The sequence below is a fragment of the Bos javanicus genome, chromosome 18, assembly GCF_032452875.1.
Source record: "Bos javanicus breed banteng chromosome 18, ARS-OSU_banteng_1.0, whole genome shotgun sequence".
NCBI lineage: Eukaryota > Metazoa > Chordata > Mammalia > Artiodactyla > Bovidae > Bos > Bos javanicus.
This window is the reverse complement of record NC_083885.1, coordinates 16859834-16880587: the sequence shown is the minus strand read 5'-3', so window position 1 is coordinate 16880587 and position 20754 is coordinate 16859834. Positions and strand designations below refer to the sequence as shown.

The 20754-nt window shown below is 44.2% G+C and overlaps 1 protein-coding gene across 2 annotated transcripts in view; it reads left to right on the top strand.

Annotated features, from left to right (window-relative positions):
* The window catches only part of ABCC11 (ATP binding cassette subfamily C member 11), a 90229-nt gene that overhangs the window by 11979 nt on the left and 57496 nt on the right, over window positions 1-20754 (top strand). For both annotated transcript variants that reach the window (XM_061387101.1, XM_061387102.1), the window contains exons 3-6: window positions 2568-2686; window positions 6033-6191; window positions 11455-11602; window positions 14250-14483. In XM_061387101.1, the coding sequence (XP_061243085.1) occupies window positions 2568-2686; window positions 6033-6191; window positions 11455-11602; window positions 14250-14483 (660 nt within the window). The remainder of the gene's footprint in view (window positions 1-2567; window positions 2687-6032; window positions 6192-11454; window positions 11603-14249; window positions 14484-20754) is intronic.

The following is a 20754-nucleotide window of genomic DNA, read 5'->3' as shown; positions in this document are numbered from 1 at the left end:
AGCACCAATAAATCTACCACCAACTTACCAGTTCGGACCTTGACCCCATTACATTCCCAAACTCTCCCTGGTTCCTTCAGGAACCACTATTCTGAACCTTTACCCAAGGATCCCTTACTGTGTTTTCAAGAGAGTATTATTTATTCTATATGAAGTCCTAGAGATAATATACCTTTTTCATTTCAGTGGTTTCCTACTTTATCAAAAGGGTAACATGTAATGTCTTGTGATTTGTTTTTTACTTCTTGATTTCTTTTTAATAGTTTTATCCTTAGAGAGTGACTTGGTTTTGCATTCTGTGGGTGACTAAACATAACACCCTTTCTTGTCTACAGTGTTTATGGCCAGAGAAAAGCCCAGAGAAGTTGAGGGAACTGCCCAGAGTAGGAGCAGAGCCAGAGCTGGGAGCTGGTTATTCTGACACATCACTCATTCCCTACCTGGCAGGCTTTCCTTTATTTATTTTTATTGAGACATAAGTGGCATAAAACATCATATGACTTTCAGATGTATGATATAATGATTCATTATTTGTATAAATTATGAGAGGATCACCACAATATCCATCACCACTCATAGTTCAACTATTTTTTTTTTCTCATGAGAAATTTTAAGACCTACTCTTTTAACAACTTTCAGATATGCAGTGCAATATTATCAGTTATAGTTACCATGTTGTACATTATATTCCCATGACTTATTCATTTTATAAATGTATGTCTGTACTTTTTGACCACCTTCACCCATTTTGCCTATCTTCACCTCTGGCAATTACCAGTCAGGTTTTTGTTTTGTTGTTAGTTGGGTAGGTATTTTTTATTCTATTCAGTTCAGTTCAGTTGCTCAGTTGTGTCCGACTCTATATGACCCCAGGGAGTGCAGCACACCAGGTTTCCCTGTCCATCACCAACTCCCAGAGCTTACTTAAACTCATGTCCATCAAGTTGGTGATGCCATCCAACCATCTTATCCTCTGTCATCCCCTTCTCTTCCTGTCTTCAACCTTTCCCAGCATTAGAGTCTTTTCCAATGAGTCAGTTCTTCACATCAGGTGGCCAGAGTATTGGAGTTTCAGCTTCAGCATGAGTCATTCCAATGAATATTCAGGGTTGATTTCCTTTAGGATTGACTGGTTTGATCTTGCAGTCCAACAGACTCTCAAGAGTCTTCTCCAACACCACAGTTCAAAAGCATCAATTCTTTGGCACACAGTTTTCTTTATAGTCCAACTCTCACATCCATACCTGACTCCTGGAAAACCATAGCTTTGACTAGATGGACCTTTGTTGGCTCCATGGTGTTGTTTAAGACTCTTAAGAGTCCCTTGGACTGCAAGGAGATCAAATCAGTCAATCCTAAAGGAAATGAGTCCTGAATATTCATTGGAAGGACTGATGCTGAAGCTGAAATTCCAATACTCTGGCCACCTGATGTGAAGAACTGACTCATTGGAAAAGACCTTGATCCTGGGAAAGACTGAAGCCAGGAGGAGAAAGGGGTGACAGAGGATGAGATGGTTGGATGGCATCACCAACTCAATGGACATGAGTTTGAGTAAACTCTGGGAGTTGGTGATGGACAGGGAGGCCTGGTGTGTTGCAGTCCATGGGGTCACAAAGAGTCGGACACGACTGAGCAACTGAACTGAACTGAACTGAACTGAACCTTTGTTGGCAAAGTGATGTCTCTGCTTTTTAATATGCTGTCTAGGTTGGTCATAGCTTTCCTTCCAAGGAGCAAGCATCTTTTAATTCCATGGCTGCAGTCACCATCTGCAGTGATTTTGGAGCCCAAGAAAATAAAGCCTCTCACTGTTTCCATTGTTTCCCCATCTATTTGCCATAAAGTGATGGGACCAGATGCCATGATCTTTGTTTTTTGAATGTTGAGTTTTAAGCCAACTTTTTCACTCTCATCAAGAGGCTCTTTAGTTCTTCTCTTTCTGCCATAAGGGTGGTGTCATCTGCATATCTGGAGTTATTTATATATCTCTCAGCAATCTTGATTCCAGCTAGTGCTTCATCTAGCCCAGCATTTCACTTGATGTACTCTGCATGTATGTTAAATAAGCAGGGTGACAATATACAGTCTTGACATACTCCTTTCCCAATTTGGAACCGGTCTATTGTTCCATGTCCAGTTCTAACTGTTGTTTCTTGACCCACATACAGATTTCTCAGGAGGCAGATGGTTCCCATCTTCCCATCTTAAGAATTCCCATCTCTCTAAGAATTTTCCACAGTTTGTTGTGATCCATACAGTCAGAGGCTTTGCTTTAGTCAATAAAGCAAAAGTAGATGTTTTTCTGGAACTCTCTTGCTTTATTCTATTGGGGTGACCAAAAAGTTCCTTGGGGGTCTTTCCATAACATCTTATGGATGTTATATCTCAGATATATGTAAGTGAGATCATAGACTATTTGTCTTTTTCTGTCTGACTGCCATATCCTTTCTCTAGGAGGCTGAATGTGGAAAGATCTATCCTCCTTGGGTGGCTGGTCCCTCATTCCCTCAGGACAGTATTTGTGAGGTCTGAAACTGATGCTCTTTTGTTTTTTCTTTCCCAAGAAAACAATAACTGTTGAAGATAGCCCCTGGAGACAGCAGGTGAGGGAACCTGAGGCACCAGGGAGAGGGAAGTATGATGCTGCCTGGAAAACCATGATTCCCTTCCGACCGAAGCCAAAGTGAGTCCTGAGTGGGAGCTGAGGGTCGGTACCCTCCAGGGCAGTGATACTCAGGCCCTCACACCTGGACCCCTCCAAAAGGCTGCACAGCCCTGTCCCAACACTGTCCTGTCACCCTGCACAGCCAAACACCTCCCAAGAAACCTGAGACACATCAGGGCAGCACAGCCAGCATCTCCATTCATTCAGCCAGTCAGTCAACAGGACTCATTGACACTGGGCTAGACTGTGGGGGGTAACAGTGAGCCAGCCAGACACGACCCTTGCCCATTACCGACCTCACATGGGGGAGAATGAGTAAGCTTATAAGCATGCCAACCAAGTTCCATCTAGTCAAAGCTATGGTTTTTCCAGTAGTCACGCATGGATGTGAGAGTTGGACTATAAAGAAAGCCGAGCACCAAATAATTGATGCTTTTGAACTGTGCTATTGGAGAAGACTTTTGAGAGTCTTTTGGACTGCAAGGAGATCCAACCACTCCATCCTAAAGGAAATCAGTCCTGAATATTCATTGGAAGGACTGATACTGATGCTGAAACTCCAATTCTTTGGCTACGTAATGCGAAGAGCTGACTCATTGGAAAAGACCCTGATGCTGGGAAAGGTTTAAAGTGGGAGGAGAAGGGGACAACAGAGGATAACATGGTTGGATGGCATCACTGACTCGATGGACATGAGTTTGAGTAAGCTCTGGGAGTTGGTGATGGACAGGGAAGCCTGGTGTGCTGCAGTCCATGGGGTTGCAAAGAGTCAGACAGGACTGAGCAACTGAACTGAAACATATGATTATTGCTGTTTGAGGAAGGTGCTGTAAAGAAATGTGGGGGTGTGAGGGACACAGAATAGCGACAGCATGATAGGTTCTGAGTGACACTGAAACTGAGACCTGGAGCATGATCAGGAGGCCGATGTGGGCAGCATGTGCAAGGGCCTGGCCTTGCAGTGGAAGAACAGAGTGATGTGCGTGTCCAGGATCTGAGAAGGAGGCCAGTGCCTCTGCAGAGTCCTGGCCATAGTGGATGCGGCAAGGCGACACCACCAGCATGTCTCCACAGACCACATTAAGCACGTCGGTCTTCATCCAGTGAAAAATGGGCAGCCATTGAAAGGGCCAAATGCCCTGTGATGTTACCTTAAGCTTAAGAGTTTAAGAAATTCATGGAGCCTCCTCTACTAAACCATAGTTTCAACCATCCCCAAATGACTTTCTGGTTTATACACCTGGGGCTTCAGGAACTCCACAGATTCACGCACATACTCATTTATGCAGCATTTGTTGACAGGCGCTTAACACTTCTGCTCTGATCCCTCAGTGTTTCGTCATGGGAAAAACTTTGTATTTAGGAATCCCTCTTCGCTCCAGTGTTTTTCTAACAAACAAACAGCAGGGGTTTTCCTATTTTTTAAATTTGAGCTTCTATCAATACCAGTTACATTGTTACCCACCAAATCAATCGTATCTCCACCAGGAATAGAGAACTTTGGTACTTGAGTTCAGCTGCACAGCCTTATCTTAGAGAAGAAATGTTTCTGCTGGGCCCTTGGAATATCAGCCCCGGCGCATTAGTTCTGGCCCAACCCTTGCCATCACAGATGGCCCCACACATCTCCTATAATGTCTCATCTTCCCTCAGTTCTTCTCTCCCAACATCCCCTGCTGAGGCCCGGCCAGCATATCCCAGAACGTACAACGATGATCGCTGGTGGGCTGGAAGGATGTAAAGGGCCAGAATGTGGAGAAAAGAGTCCATAACCCGAACAAGAGAACATCTTGCAAGTCTGGCATTTTTGTCTTCACATCTATCTCCCCAAATCTTTTTTAATGTTGAATTTTCCTCATATTGAACCATATAACATTAGAGACAATGTTGAAAAAAAAGTGAAATTACACACAATATCAACACCTTAATGAAATCATTATTTGTCTTTTGTGAATGATTCACAAAGATATGACCTTATCATTCTTATTTACTTTTTTTGTTTTTTACAGTTTTTATGGAAGTTACAGAAGCAGAGCATACACATTTAAAGTGATGAGAATTTAGTTTTGCTCCTTTGCAATTTCTAACCCCTACTTCAAAGTCAATCTATGAATGATTTGATATAAATTGTTATATAATTTGATGTTTATTTTATATAATATGCTGCTGCTGTGTCGCTTCAGTTGTGTCTGACTCTGCGTGACCCATAGACAGCTTCCCGTCCCTGGGATTCTCCAGGCAAGAACACTGGAGTGGGTTGCCATTTCCTTCTCCAAGGCATGAAAGTAAAAAGTGAAAGTGAAGTCGCTCAGTCATGTCCGACTCTAGCGACCCCATGGACTGCAGCCTACCAGGCTCCTCCGTCCATGGGATTTTCTAGGCAAAAGTACTGGAGTGGGGTGCCATTGCCTTCTCCGATATATAATATAGATATTTAAAATATATATAATATAGATATGTGTATATTGTTCTCTGTCTGATCTCCCTTATTTCTTCCTTTTTTATATAAGTAAAAATATTTTAAACTTCTTGATCTTCAACTGACCTTTTTTTCAGTATGCTTAGAGCCCGCTCCATGTTCTGTGTGTAGATCGTCCCTATTTTTAGACCCTTCTGCACTGTTTTCTGGAAAATCCCATGGACAGAGGAGCCTGGTAGGCTGCAGTCCATGGGGTTGCTGAGGGTCAGACACGACTGAGTGACTTCACTTTCACTTTTCACTTTCCTGCATTGGAGAAGGAAATGGCAACCCACTCCAGTGTTCTTGCCTGGAGAATCCCATGGATGGAGGAGCCTGGTGGGCTGCAGTCCATGCGGTCGCTAAGAGTCAGATACGACTGAGCGACTTCACTTTCACTTTTCACTTTCCTGCATTGGAGAAGGCGATAGCAACCCACTCCAGTGTTCTTGCCTGGAGAATCCCAGGGATGGGGGAGCCTGGTGGGCTGCCGTCTATGGGGTCGCACAGAGTCGGACACGACTGGAGCGACTTAGCAGCAGCAGCAGCAGCAGCACTGTTTTCTACAACATGGTGCAGGATATACCGTATTTGTCTTCTTTCTTTTTAAATCATTCCTCTGTTGCTGGATATTTTGTTGCTTCTGGTTTTTAACTATGAGAACTGGGGAAAAAGCACAGTGTGGTCTTCTGGATGTAGGAAAAAAGTATTTTTTCATGACTATTATTTGTGATGTTAATAATAGTCATGAAAAAATACTGTTTTCTCCATGTAGACGGTGTAGAATCCACACTGTGGTTTTCCCCCAGTCCTTGTTCGTCTCTTCCAAGTTCTGCCTGTGCCTGAGCTGTCCACCCCTGGAGCCCACGGCCCGGTGTCATCGTGTTGCCGTGTCTCTTCTGCTAGGTTTCCTGAGCCCCAGCCCCTGGATGATGCTGGCCTGTTCTCCTACCTCACGCTGTCATGGCTCAGCCCGCTCATGGTTCGAGGTTTACGGAGAAGCTTAGATGAGGACAATATCCCCCAGCTGTCAGTACACGATGCTGCAGACAAAAACGCCAAAAGGTAAAGTCATGCTGGGCAAGCCCGCGGGGTTAAAGACCATGTCTCGGCAGTCGGTGCCAAGTCGCTCAGTGTGTGTTTTAAGGGGAGGGGGGCAGTGGTTCATCTTCAGACGAGCAAAATATATCAGTTCTGCCTTTGTAGCAGGAACCCTCCTTCTATGGGAGGTTCTTAATCTGGAGTTAAGTAATAATTTACGTATTTCATATGTAAATATTTATATATTTACATACAGGCTAGAGAACTTATTCTGGAACAAGAATTCTCATCTTTTATTGGGTCTGTCTGAGGTCCCAGGACCCTGAGAAAGAAAGTACTGCTTCTTGTCCCTTTTGCCTTTTTTGGTGTGTGGATAAAGCATTTATCTGTGTCACAGATCATTAAATTTTGACTAGTGGCCCAGGCTCTTAAGCCACCTTGAGCCACCACTAATTGTTGTGGGATTACATTTCCTGTACTGTCTACCTCACAGGTGAAATTAGATCAAAAGGGGAGGGGTGGGAATGAGTGACCTGGAATGTCCTGTACTCATGTTACTGCCTCTAGGTTCTTCATGAGAGACACCAGGTGTAGATGGCCTTTTCCAAATGTATCCCAGACATGACGGCACTCTAAGAGCCTTCCTGAAAAGAATATTCAGTGGTCAGAGAATTTGTGAACCGTCAGATGCTATCACCAGGTCTCAGAGATTTATAAAGAAAATCAGTGTAGTGAAGGCACTGACAAAGCAGAAACTGGTTGAATTTTGACCCATTGCTTCTTAGACTCAGGAAAAAAAATAGAGGTTCCAGGGAGCACCTCTTGGATAATGCCAGATATTGGTAGAATCTCACCTCTTACCAGCTATGATGTCAGAGGAGTTACTTACCTATGTTTTTGTGTATAAAATAGTGAATTATAAAAAAAAATATCTCTCATTGCCCTTCATTGGTTCATTGTGAAAATCCCATGGATGGAGGAGCCTGGTAGGCTGCAGTCCATGGGGTCGCTGAGGGTCAGACATGACTGAGCGACTTCACTTTCACTTTTCACTTTCCTGCATTGGAGAAGGAAATGGCAACCCAGTCCAGTGTTCTTGCCTGGAGAATCCCAGGGATGGCGGAGCCTGGTGGGCTGCCGTCTATGGGGTTGCCCAGAGTCGGATATGACTGAAGTGACTTAGCAAGAAGCAGAAGAGGTAATAGATTTGATGTAAAGCACCTGGGAAAATGCCAGACGCATCATAGGCCGTCAGTTAAATGTTAGCTTGCTTGTTCTTCCCTAACCATTGCGAAGACCAGGTCTCCTAATTTACTTCTGTTCACTTTCCGCCCACTGGTGCTGCCTTTTTTATCCTGTAACTCAGAATGCCTCACCACCAACATTTTTGCAATCACTCCATCTTTACATATTTCTTTGAAATGGTAATTTCCCGTGCATTCACACTTTTAGAGGAATTTCTTTCTATGTGTTCTCCGTTTAACAGGGCTTCCCAGGTGGCACTAGTGGTAAAGAACTCACCTGACAAGAGACTCAGGAGAAATGGGTTCCGTCCTTGCTTCAGAAAGATCCCCTGGAGGGGGGCCTGGCAACCCATTCCAGTATTCTTGCCTGGAGAATCCCATGGACAGAGGAGCCTGATGGGCTATGGTCCATAGGGTCACAGAGAGTCAGACATGACTGAAGCAACTTGGCACACCATTTAACAGGCAGCATTCTGGGTCGCGTCTTCCCTAATCCTTCAAAAGAGCTGCTGTGTTTCCTATGAGGATGGGCTGACAAAGTGCCAACCATCACCCTCACCACCACTCTCAGCGGGATTACCATTGTCACCACCATCATCTTCATCCTGTGATCACCATAATCCCTCACATGTTAACTATTCTTAACTATACAGCATCTCCCCACCCATTGTCTCCTTTGACCATCACAAAAGGTTTATGAAATAAACAAGGCAGATGTTATTTCCCCCATCTTACAAATGAAGAACCAGAATTAAGAGAAGTATGTTCCTTGAATCATATCATGAATGAATGGAGGAGGTAAAATGAGAAACCAAGTCTCTTGAATCTGAATCTAATAATCATGGCCAGAAATAGATAGTGTTGCCCAGAGAGCTGTGGGTAGGCTACGGAAGACGGATTTGTTTAGCCAAAGTAGAACTGACTCTAGAGCTTGTTGTTCCTGAGGATTGTGTCATGTGTGGAGGCAGGGCTAGAATGAGGAGAGGCAGCCCCATGGTTTGGCCTGAGCAATAGCATCCACAAACAATAGAATCCTCCAACACAGACAGGGTTCATGGGGACGTTTTGGCTTTGTTGAGCTAGGGTCCGGGCCCCTCAGGTTATCTGGTCCGCATAGGTGGGCCTGGATGGAATGGGGGTAGTTTTTTAATAACTCAGAAAGGAAAAAGCCTGGAGTTTTGATTGCAGAAGGAAAGTGGGACAGAAAGGTCTCATGGTATTGGTTCCCTTCTGGTTTAGGCTGGGCAGGAGTATCCATGGCTGGAGGAGTAAAGAGTTGAAAGGGCCAGAACTGCTTTGTCACGAGAGACTTGCTGAGATTCTGGGCAGAGGATGAGAACCAGATGCTGACAGAGCTCTCCGAGAACAGGCACATCTAGTTCCGCTGTCGGGCCCTGGGGGCAAAGGGCAGCCCAACAAGGGACAGCTTTGTCCACTGTGCTCTTGCTGTCTAAGGAGCAGCAGCTTTGGCGAGTGCCTGGAGTCCCTTGGCCTGATCCACGACGCTGTCATGATTGCTGTTGTTCAGTTGCTAAGTCACGTCCGACTCTTTGCAGCCCCGTGGACAGCAGCATGCCAGGTTTCCCCGTCCTTCACTAACTCCCAGACTTTGCTTAACATCATGTCCATTGAGTCAATGATGCAATAAAACCGTCTCATCCTCTGTCACCCCTTTCTCCTCCTGCCCTTAGTCTTTCTCAGCATCAGGGTCTTTTCCAATGAGTTGGCTCTTTGTGAGGTGGCCAAAGTATTGGAGCTTCAGTGTCAGTCATTCCAATTAGTATTTATAGCTGACTTCCTTTATGATTGACTGGTTTGATCTCCCTGCTGTCCAAGGAACTCTTAAGAGTCTTCTCTAGCACCACAGTTCAAAAGCATCAATTCTTCAGCATTCAACCTTCTTGATAGTCCAACTGTCACATCCATACATGACCACTGGAAAAACCATAGCTTTGACTAGACAGATCTTTGTCGGCAAGGTGATGTCTCTGCTGTCATCATGGGCAGCGCTAACCGCTTTCCAAACAGGGGAACCGGACATAGGGAATCAGGAGCCAGGACGTCCAAGTTCAGCCAGCATGGTGCCTGCAGCTGATAGATTGGACTGTGGATGCATGCTGAGGCAGGGAGGCATCCAGAGTGAGATTAAGAGTCCGGAAGCCTTGAGTATCATAACGACTATTGTCTAGTCACTTGTTCCTGCCTCTGAAACAAAAGAGAAGTGTAGGAAAGTCAACACAATTTAAAATCTTTTCATGAAAACTTCTTGGATGCTTTTTTAAAAAAGCTTATATACAAATAGTATATCAATTTTCTCCCCAAAGATATGTTTTAGGTGTTCTTATTCTGCTGGTGTACCACAAATCTCCCAGGCATCATCAGCTTGGAATGTCAAAATTAGGATACATTTTTGGTTGCATGATCCAACACTGGGGCACCCTTTTGGGAATTTTGAAATAAATAAGGACACTTTTTGGAGATCAGAGTTCCGTGTTTTATGAATCTTATTTTGTGTATAAAAAGGAAGGGCGATGTTTTTCAGAGCCTTAGGCTATTTCTTCAACTAACTGTATTTCAGGGTAACAAAACAGTTGATGAGGGAAATTTCTTTTTTTAATATTTCCATGTTTATTTTTATTTGGCTGTGCCAGGTTTTAGTTGCGGCATGCAGAATCTTTAGTTTCAAAATTTGGGCATGTGGGATCTAGTTCCCTGACCAGGGATCGAACCCAGGTCCCCTGCATTGGCAACTTGGAGTCTTAGCCACTGGACCACCAGGAAAGTTCTGGAAAATTATTTTTTTTACAGAAAAGTCAAGCTGATAACTATAAATGGAATGATAGAATTAGACAAACCACCATTTTGCCAGTCCTGTCGGAGGTGGATATAGGCAATGATCATCACCGATGGGGAACTTGGCAATGGATGAGTCAGGCTAACACACCTTAACTCAGTGATCCAGCTTAACATATCCAAAAGTGGGATAGCACACTTTGTACGTCTTCTGATGTGATAAAAGGAACATATACTATACCATCTATTAAGTATTTTTGCCAGCTGACTTGAATTCTGAATTTTATTATGCCTCTCACCCCACTCCAGTACTCTTGCCTGGAAAATCCCATGGATGGAGGAGCCTGGTAGGCTGCAGTTCATGGGGTCGCTAAGAGTCGGACACGACTGAGCAACTTCACTTTCACTTTTCACTTTCATGTATTGGAGAAGGAAATGGCAGCCCACTCCTGTGTTCTTGCCTGGAGAATCCCAGGGACGGGGGAGCCTGGTGGGCTGCCGTCTATGGGGTCGCACAGAGTTGGACACAACTGAAGTGACTTAGCAGCAGATCTAGCTAACAGCTTAATAGGAAATACATGGCATAGAAACTTATACGAGCCCCACAGGGGTGCAATCAGTCAAATCCAGAATGTGGAAAACTCAACAGGATAAATCATTCAGATTCTTTATAAAGTAAATGGCAGAAAATGCAGAGGATTGGAAATTATTACAGATAAAATGAGATGCAAGAGGTCTGTCAGATTTGTCTTTAACTCCAATGAGTGGGACCTGTTTGGATCTTGATTTAGGCAAACTAACTGTAAGAACATATTTTTGAAATAATTAGAGAAAGTTGAATTAAATGCCATTCTTACTATGCTATTAATATATGCCTATTATTAATAGTTAATAATGAATAGGCATTAATTCATAACCATTTTTATGGTTACTCTGTGGCTTTTTAGGGCTTTATCTGGAAGAGATGCATACTGAAGCATTTATAGATGAAACAATATCTTTGGGATTTGCTTGAAATATTCTTGCAAAAAGAAAAATAATGGAAGGGGAGGAGAGATTAAACAAAAATGTCAAATGTTGGTAATTCTTGGAGCTGGGGCATGCATGCAATCTAAATGCCCTGTACTGTTCTCTCTCTTTGTGTTATCTTTGACAATTTCTGTAACCAAGTTCCTAGGCCAGCAAGAACTGGGGGAGTTGGGTGATACAACCAAAGAGATTTCATTTGCTTCCATTTTCTTCTTTTCAAGGCTTCGTCTTCTTTGGGAAGAAGAGGTCTCAAGGCATGGAATCGACAAAGCTTCAGTGCTTCGAGTGATGCTGAGATTCCAAAGAACAAGGCTTATTTTTGATACAATTATGAGCTGCTGCTTCTCCATCACAAGTGTTCTGGGGCCCGTAAGTAGCAGACTTGACGAGGTGTCCGGACTTCAGGACTTGGTGATTAGCATGTTTAGATCCATGCCAAGAACTGGAGATGTCTTGAGACTTCCCTGGTGGGTCAGTGGTTAGGACTCCACACCTCCAACTAGGGGGAGGAGGTGGGTGTGCAAGTTTGATCCCTGGTTGGGGAACTAAGATCCTATATGCCATGCAAGGTGGCCACAGAAAATAACAATAATTTTTTAAAACCCCAAAACATAAATAAACAAACAAAAAGATTTGAGGATGTCTGTCTCTCAACTGCTGCTCAGAAAATGAAGGCTTTCTGGGGGCAGTGGAGCTAGTAGTAGTTGGAAGTGCGAATTCTGCAGCCAGTGCTTAGGTTCCAACCTTGGTTATGCTACTTAATTTCTGGGTGACTTTGGGAAATTTGTTTACCCCTTCTGTGCCTTGGTTCCCTCATGGAACCCCATGATGCTCTCAACCATAGTCCTCATGGAAACTCTCATGTTTGAAATGGAGAGCCTGACATTGTCTGGCTCATAGGGTGACCTTAAGTTCAGTATAGAAAACATTTAGAACTCAGTCTGTCTCAGGACGTGGGAGCTGCTTTGAGAAATGGCTGAACAGCTCGGGGCATGCAGGAGACTCCACGTACCGTGGTTAGGATGAATGGGCTCGCTATTTCCTGTTAGTTCCTCAACTGCAGACAGTGAACCTGGCTGTCCCAGCTGGGGTCACGTGCTCACTTGCTTGGTCAGCAGTGGAACGCTTTGACTGACGATCCAGCCTAGACTGCGTGCATTGGAGCAGGCGACTGTCTTCCCAGAAGAAAATAGAGGCATTGTTACCAGCTCGGGGGAGAGGGGTTACAGGTCAGGAGGAAGCAACAGCTGATGACACCACAGAGAGAAGTGAGTTGGGTGACAGCGTGTTCTCCATTCGTCCCTCCAGATCCACTCTCCACCCTTGTCCACACCACCCTATGCTATGCCCCTAGTGGGTGACCTCTCTGGATCACATCCGTGGGGTACCTCTGCCTCTGGCTTCTGGTTGAGTTTGACCAGTGGGAGACCCCATCTGGAGGCTGGAGGGAAGGAGAAGGTGAGGGCAAGATATATATCACTCTGACTTCCTCCCTCCCTGTCACTGAGGGTTGGTGACCAGATCCTAAAATGAAGGGCCCTTTTTGTATGACTTTCTCCTTCTAGGCTTCAGTAAAACTCATCCTCCCCTCCCCATTTAGTTCCCTGTGGTTGCTAGCTCCAAGGTGCTTCTCCATTCCTGTTAAATTCCTCAGTTCTGCCCACATCTTTATAAATAGTCAGGTTATTAACCCCTGGATTACTCCATGTGTGTGTAATCTATTTCCCATTGGGACTGATGCTGAAATGTGGTCTCTGTACTCTGGTGCCAAATCAAATCTCAGAGACAGAATTTTGGTGAAGGGCTTCCCAGGTGGAGCTAGTGGTAAAAAAAAAATATCCCTCTGCCAGTGCAGGAGATGCAAGAGACATGGGTTCAGTCCCTGAGTTGGGAAAAGCCCCTGCAGTAGGAAATGGCAACCTAGTCCAATATTCTTGCCTGGAAAATTCTATGGACAGAGGAACCTGGTGGGCTACAGCCCATGAGGTCACAAAGAGTTGGACACGACTGAGTGACTAAGCAGCCACACACTCACACAGAAAAGAATAGCTTTATTGCTTTGCCAGGCAAATGGGGACACAGTGGGCTAATGACCTCAAAACTGTGTGTCCCAATTCAGGGGGATTTGGTAAGGAGTTTTATACCGATTCTCATGGCTCAGACAGTAAAGAATTTGCCTGCAATGATGGAGACCCGGGTTCGATCCCAGGGTTGGGTAGATCTCCTTGAGTAGAAAATGGCAACCCACTCCAGAATTCTTGCCTGGAGAATTCCATGGACAGAGGAGCTTAGTGGGCTACAGTTCGTGGAGTCACAAAGAGTCAGACATGACTGAGTGACTAACATTTTCACTTTATAGCAATGGTTCAAGGGTGAGGTTTGCTGATGAGATCAGGGTGTGTGTATGGCCTGCACTCCTTTAATCTGGCCTCAGGAGATTTTCTGATGAGCTTCTGTGGTTCTCGAGGTTATCAAACTGTGACCTTCTCTCTGGAGTAGAGTATTTCATCAAGTAGTTAGCAGCTTCCATTTGTTGGGCGTTTTAATTCTGCAGAAGAGCTCAAAGATATTGTTATGTGTATCCCTTGAGGAGGAACCAGGACCCTGCCCAAGACTGTGCTATTGTTTCTTGGTTGCTCCTTCCTTGTCTCCCTATCCCCTCTCTTCCCTTAGGAATGCAGGGAAGGTAATGGAGGCTGGAGTCTGTTCCCTACAAATGAGAAATAGGGAGCACAGAATAGGCTTCTGCGTCCAGGAGCACCAGAGGATCCTGCTTGGTTTTAGGACCAGTATGAGGTGGTGGAGCTGGGCTTCAGATCTGGGTCAGTTGAACTCCTAAGTGTCCTCCAACTGAACTGTGACCTTCTGAGTGCAGAATTGTGCTTGAGTTAGTTGTGATCATCTAGTAAGCCCCCTCTCTTGACCTGAGGACCTCACACCCAGTGCACTTTGGTTAGGTGTTGCCTGAAAGCAGGATTGGGAAGTCAGAGTGATCCAAACTCCTGTTTCCTTTTAGATATTGCTTATACCAAAGATCCTGGAATACGCTGAAAACCCATCCAGGGACGTTGCCTATGGAGTTGGGCTTTGCCTTGCCCTTTTTTTCACTGAATGTCTGAAGTCTCTGTGTATGTGCTCATGCTGGGTCATCAACCAGCGCACAGGCGTCAGGTTTCGTGCAGCTGTCTTCTCCTTTGCCTTTGAGAAGCTGATGCAATTTAAGTCTATAACACACATCACCGTGGGAGAGGTAAGTGACGAGGTTGCACATTGAGGGGGTACTTTCCTCCTCCTCCTCCATACCTCCTTACCCTGGAGGCCAAGGGATGGAGAAAAGGCTGGAGACAAAGAAGAAAGAGAAAGGAAATCATTTCCAGGGTGAGTGTTGATAACCATCAATAATTGCCTCTGGGATCATAGGAGCAGGTCAACAGTAAATGAGATTCCAGCTGTATTCAAAGCCTTAGAGAGGATTTATCCATCCATTCAATAAATTGTTACTGAGGTATGCTTTGGGCCAAGCCCTGTTCTAGGCCCTATGGGTATGTGCTAAGTCACTTCAGTCGTGTCTGACTCTATGTGACCCCATGGACTGTAGCCCACTAGGCTCCTCCATTCATGAGATCCTCCAGGCAAGAATACTGGAGTGGTTTGCCATTTCCTTCTCCACCTAGGGGTATAGTTCAGTTCAGTTGCTTAGTTGTGTCTGGCTCTGCGACCCCATGGACTGCAGCACACCAGGCCTCCCTGTCCATCACCAATTCCCGGAGCTTGCTCAAACTCATGTCCATTGAGTCAGTGATGCCATCCAACCATCTCATCCTCTGTTGTTCCCTTCTCCTCCTGCCTTCAACCTTTCCCAGTATCAGGGTCTTTTCAAATGAGTCAGCTCTTTGCATCAGGTGGCCAGAGTATTGGAGGTTCAGCTTCAGCATCAATCCTTCCAATCAATATTCAGGACTGATTTCCTTTAGGATGGACTTATTTGATCTCCTTGCAGTCCAAGGGACTCTCAAGAGTCTTCTCCAACATCACAGTTCAAAAGCATTAGTTCTTTGGCACTTAGCTTTCTTTATGGTCCAACTCTCACACCCATACATGACTACTGGGAAGACCATAGCTTTGACTAAACGGACTTTTGTTGGCAAAGTAATGTCTCTGCTTTTTAATAAGCTAAGTTGGTCATAGCTTTTCTTCCACGGAGCAAGTGTCTTTTAATTTCATGGCTGCAGTCACCATTTGCAGTGAGTTTGGAGCCCAAGAAAATAAAGTCTCTCACTGTTTCCATTGTTTCCCCATCTATTTGCCATGAAGTGATGGGACTGGACGCCATGATCTTTGTTTTTTGAAGGAGTTTTAAGCCAACTTTTTCACTCTCCTCTTTCACTTTCATCAAAAGGCTCTTTAGTTCTCCACTTTCTGCCATAGGGTGGTGTCATCTGCATATCTTAGGTTATTGATATGTCTCCCAGAAATCTTGATTCCAGCTTGTGGTTCATTTAGCCCGGCATTTCACATGATGTACTCTGCATATAAGTTAAATAAGCAGGGTGAAAATATACAGCCTTGATGTACTCCTTTCCCAATTTGGAACCAGTCTATTGTTCTATGTCCAGTTCAAACTGTTGTTTCTTGACTTGCATACAGATTTCTCAGGAGGCAGGTAAGGTGGTCTGGTATTCCCATCTCTTTAAGAATTTTCCACAGTTTGTTGTGATCCACATAGTCATAGGATTTGGTGTAGTCAATCAGCAGAAGTAGATGTTTTTCTGGAACTCTCTTGCTTTTTCGATGATCCAGTGGATGCTGGCATTTTGATCTCTTGAGCTACCAAGTCCTCCCATACTTTTCTTCCCAAGTCGTCTGGGGGGATCAGTCCAGGCAAGACTACTGGAGTGGGTAGCCTTTCCTTTCTGTAGGGGATCTTCCCAATCCAGGGATCAAACCCAGGTCTTCTGCATTGCAGGCAGATTCTTTACCAGCTGAGCCACAAAGGAAGCCCAAGAATACCAGAGTGGGTAGCCTATCCCTTCTCCAGCGGATCTTCTTGACCCAGGCATCGAACTGGGGTCTCCTGCATTGCAGGCCAATTCTTTACCAAGTGAGCTATGAGGGAAGCCCACCAAAGGGGTACAGCAGTGGCCAAAAAGACAAAAATCTTGGGACTTCCCTGGTGGTCCAGTGTTTAAGACTCCATGCTTCCACTGTAAGAGGATATGGGTTCCATCTCTGGTCTGGGAACTAAGATCCTTCATGCAGCTAAAAATTAAAACAAAAAAACCATGAATCCCCAGTAGAAGCACATCAAAACCACATCCCCTCAGATGCCCTGGGGAGGAAGGTATGGGAGGACTTGGTAGCTCAAGGAAAAACAAGCAGAGATAATCTCTGGGTGTTAATTTTCTTATCTGCAGAGGAGAAATACTTACAGCTGCCTGGTTATTGTTATTGATGGGTTATTTCCTAGCTGGTGCTCCCTACAGCATAACACAAACAATGGCAGAGACTGACGAAAGATATATGACCAACTATGACCCAGAGTCATGGGGGGATATTGGAATTTTCTATGTTTAATTTCACTTTCTCTATTTTTCTACTATTACTACTACTGCTACTGCTAAGTCACTTCAGTCATGTCCAACTCTGTGCGACCCCATAGACGGCAGCCCACCAGGCTCCCCTGTCCCTGGGATTCTCCAGGCAAGAACACTGGACTGGGTTGCCATTTTCTTCTCCAATGCATGAAAGTGAAAAGTGAAAGTGAAGTCGCTCAGTCGTGCCCGACTCTTAGCGATCCCATGGACTGCAGCCCATCTGGCTCCTCTGTCCATGGGATTTTCCAGGCAAGACTACTGGAGTGAGGTGCCATTGCCCTCTCCGTCTCTATTTTTCTACTGCTTACCAATTGCCTTGATGAGCATGGATTACTTTTATATTGAAACAGATTATTTAATTTTTGGAAAAGACATCCCTGCTCTGGCTCTTTCCTCTCAAACAAACTCCTTTGTGATCTGGCCTCAGCAGCTGTCCTGCCTCATCTCTTCCTGTGTTCCTTTCTCTAGTCCTAGGTTGACTTCTACCCTCCTGGCCAGGCAGGGCTAAACCTCTAGCCCCAAATAGACCAGGCATGTCCACCTCCAGGCAGCTTTGCTCACATCACTCCCCCCGCCCTTTCAAAATCTCATTCAATCTTCAAAGGCCTGGCTGAGATGGTCTCTCCTTCATGATAGTATCTCTAGACCCCCTCTTTCTGACCCTACTCCCCACCAAGCCCAAATCTGGTTTCTCCACTCAGATGAGCTCCCTTCAAAGACATGAACTATTTCAGATCCACAACTCTATCCCTCAAAAAGCCCAGTATCTGAATTACACAGGATAATCTCCAAAATACAGTCGGCTAAATGAACCATTGCCCCCAAACAGATGCTTCTTCTAACTCAAGTACCAACAAATGTAAGACTTTTATCTTACATGATAATGTATTGTTATCATTATTACTGTTCTTCTTCACCATTTTACTCATTCTCTAACCTTAGGCAACTTGTTCAGCCTCTCTGGAACTGTGGGATAGTAATAGGACCAACCTTGTAGAAGTGTTGTCTTACATGATTACGTGAGTTAGTACATATAAAGGAGAAGGCAATGGCACCCCACTCCAGTACTCTTGCCTGGAAAATCCCATGGACGGAGGAGCCTGCTAGGCTCCAGTCCATGGGGTCGCACAGAGTCGGACACGACTGAAGCGACTTAGCAGTAGCAGCAGTACATATAAAGCACGTAGAAGAGGGGCAGTGATTCATATGTTCAGTTGTATCATTAATTCCTTGTAGGCCTTAAGCATCAAAGCTACCCTGTCCTCCTGCTCTTGACCGGAGCTCAAGGAGCCATGGCAGCCCTTCTCCCTGTTCTCAGCAAAGTTATCACACTAACTGTGAACGTCCTTTGGCCAGATATTATCCCAAACCCATCACTAAGTTGGCTCACTCGGTCCTCTGATGACCTCTTACGTGATAGCTTCTGTTACTGTTCCCATTGTCATGGAGGAGGAAACTGAGGCCAGGAAAGGGTATGAAACTTGGACAAGGTCACACGATTGGTAAGTGGCAGAGCCTGGCTGCAGACTCCAGGCTCTGAACCCGAGCTGCCACCTGACTTGCTAAGGAGATCTTCTGCATTCAGGCCAGTGCTGCTGCCTTTTCTGTTTGTCTGTTCTAAGCCCCACTATATGTGAAGTCCAACTTTCCCAACATCTTCACAGAAGCAGAAAATAAGATGATCCATTTGGAACTGAAGATGGAAGTAGTTGCTCGTATGAGGATTTCTAGACAGCTGCTTCCATAAGTTTTATATTAAAATTAATTTTAAGGACACCCGGGCTGTGTCCATGTCCCGGCTATCTTAAAAGGTGCTGCTGTGAACATTGGGGTTACATGTGTCTTCTTCTCAGGATATATGCCCAGGAGTGGGGTGGCTGGGTCAGATAATAGATTTAGCCCCATCCTAGTTTCTAAAGGAATCTCCATACTGTTCTCCATAATGGCTGTATCAGTTTACATTTCTGGCAGAAACTAACACAGCACTGTAAAAATTTTAATTAAAAAAGCAATAGAAAAAAAAGTTTAAAAAAGCACACCTGAATACTTTCTCCTTAGGAAAGAAATAGAAAAACTAATACAGATGACCCCCTACACCTGGTCACTCCTCCTATGCCTGAACTAACATCACCTCCCAACTTTTAAAAGTACATTTAGGTACACATGTGAATTACCCATAGAAAACATAATATATTTTGTGTGCATGTTTTTGCATAAATCATACTGCATTTTACATAGTTCTGCAACTTGGTTTTACCAATAGAAAATGTAAGATATGTATTTTGGGGTGAGATTTTTACATCAGTGGTACTACATCACTTACATCATTTTGCAGTTTTTTCTTCTCTCCTCGCTATGCCTTGAATTTCCATGTTGGCACATTTAGATCTTCCTCATTACTTTTCAGTGATGCTTACTCATAATTAAAGCACTTTCTCTTTTCTTTATTTTTCACTGTGATATAATTGATGTAGAACTTTGTATTAGTACAAAATACACAGCATAATGGGCCTTCCCAGGTGGCATTAGTGGTAAAGAACCCGACTGCCAGTGTAGGACACATGAGAGACATGGGTTTGATCCCTGGGTCAGAAAGATCCCCTGGAAGAGGGCATGGCAACCCACTCCAGTATTCTTGCCTGGAGAATCCCATGGACAGAGGAGCCTGGTGGTCTACAGGGTCGCAAAGGGTTGGACATGACTGAAGTGATTTAGCACGCATGCACGCATACAGCATAATAATTTGATGTATGCATATATTGCAAAGTGATTGCCACAGTAAGTTTAGTTAACAACCAGCACTACACAGAGTTACAGACTTTTCTTGTGATGAGGATTTTTAAGATTTATTTTCTTAGCAACTTCCAGGTATACAATACAGTTTTGTTAATTATAGTCACCATGCTGTACCTTACATTCCCAAGGACTTATTTATGTTATAACTGGTAGCTTTTACCTTTTGATCACTTTTGTCCATTTCTATCACTGCCATATAGCCTTCTCAATGTGTGAAAATATTTTATATGTGCTACCTCATTCAGTTATCACATCAACGCTATAAAGTAGGTTGTTTTATTATTCCCATTTTACTGATGAGGCAACAGAGGCTCAGAGTGACTGAGTCACACATCTGTGGCTCCATAAATGATAAGCCTGAGACATCAACACTGACAGTGTGCTCCAGGATCCAATATTAACTAATACTTCTTAAGTGAGTGCTTTAACCTTCCCCCACCAATGGACATTTAGGATGTTTCTGGGTTTGCTGCCATGGGCAGTGCTATAATCAACATCCTTATATATGTGCTTCCACCAGCACATCAGAGTGTTTCTCAATGGAGAAATGAAAGTGACAGTCATGAGGTTTGTATAATTATTAGTTTTCGAAAGACACTGTTAACTTGTCCTCCAAACTGGCTGTACAAAGTTATGCTCACCCAACGCTAAAAATTTTTAAAGGCTCAGCCTGGGGCACATTCTGGGCACTGGAAGGAGATTGGGTTAAAATGAAAAGAAAACCACTTCTTAAGGATTCAGATTGGTAATTCCACAAGACATTAACGAATTGATTCCTTAAATATGTTGTGACTTGGAATGTCAGCTTTTATACAATGCAGTAGGCAGTACATGTTGGGGAGGGAGGGAGTGGGCAGAAGAATCTATAGCAAATAAGAGAAAGGAGAAGGAGAAAAAGACTCAGCTCCTGCCAAGAAATGCAGGTATTATTATTAGAATGAATGGAATGGAATGGAATAGAATAAAATACTACAAGCAACTCTGTGGAGTCTGGCTATTAGTAGTAGTAGCAATAGTAGTAGTAGTAGCAATAGTAGTAGCTAATTAATAGTAGTAGCAATAGTTCAAAAATGTAACTTTCGTTGGGTGCAGTCTATGTGTGCAGGTATTTATCTCACTGACATTCTTACA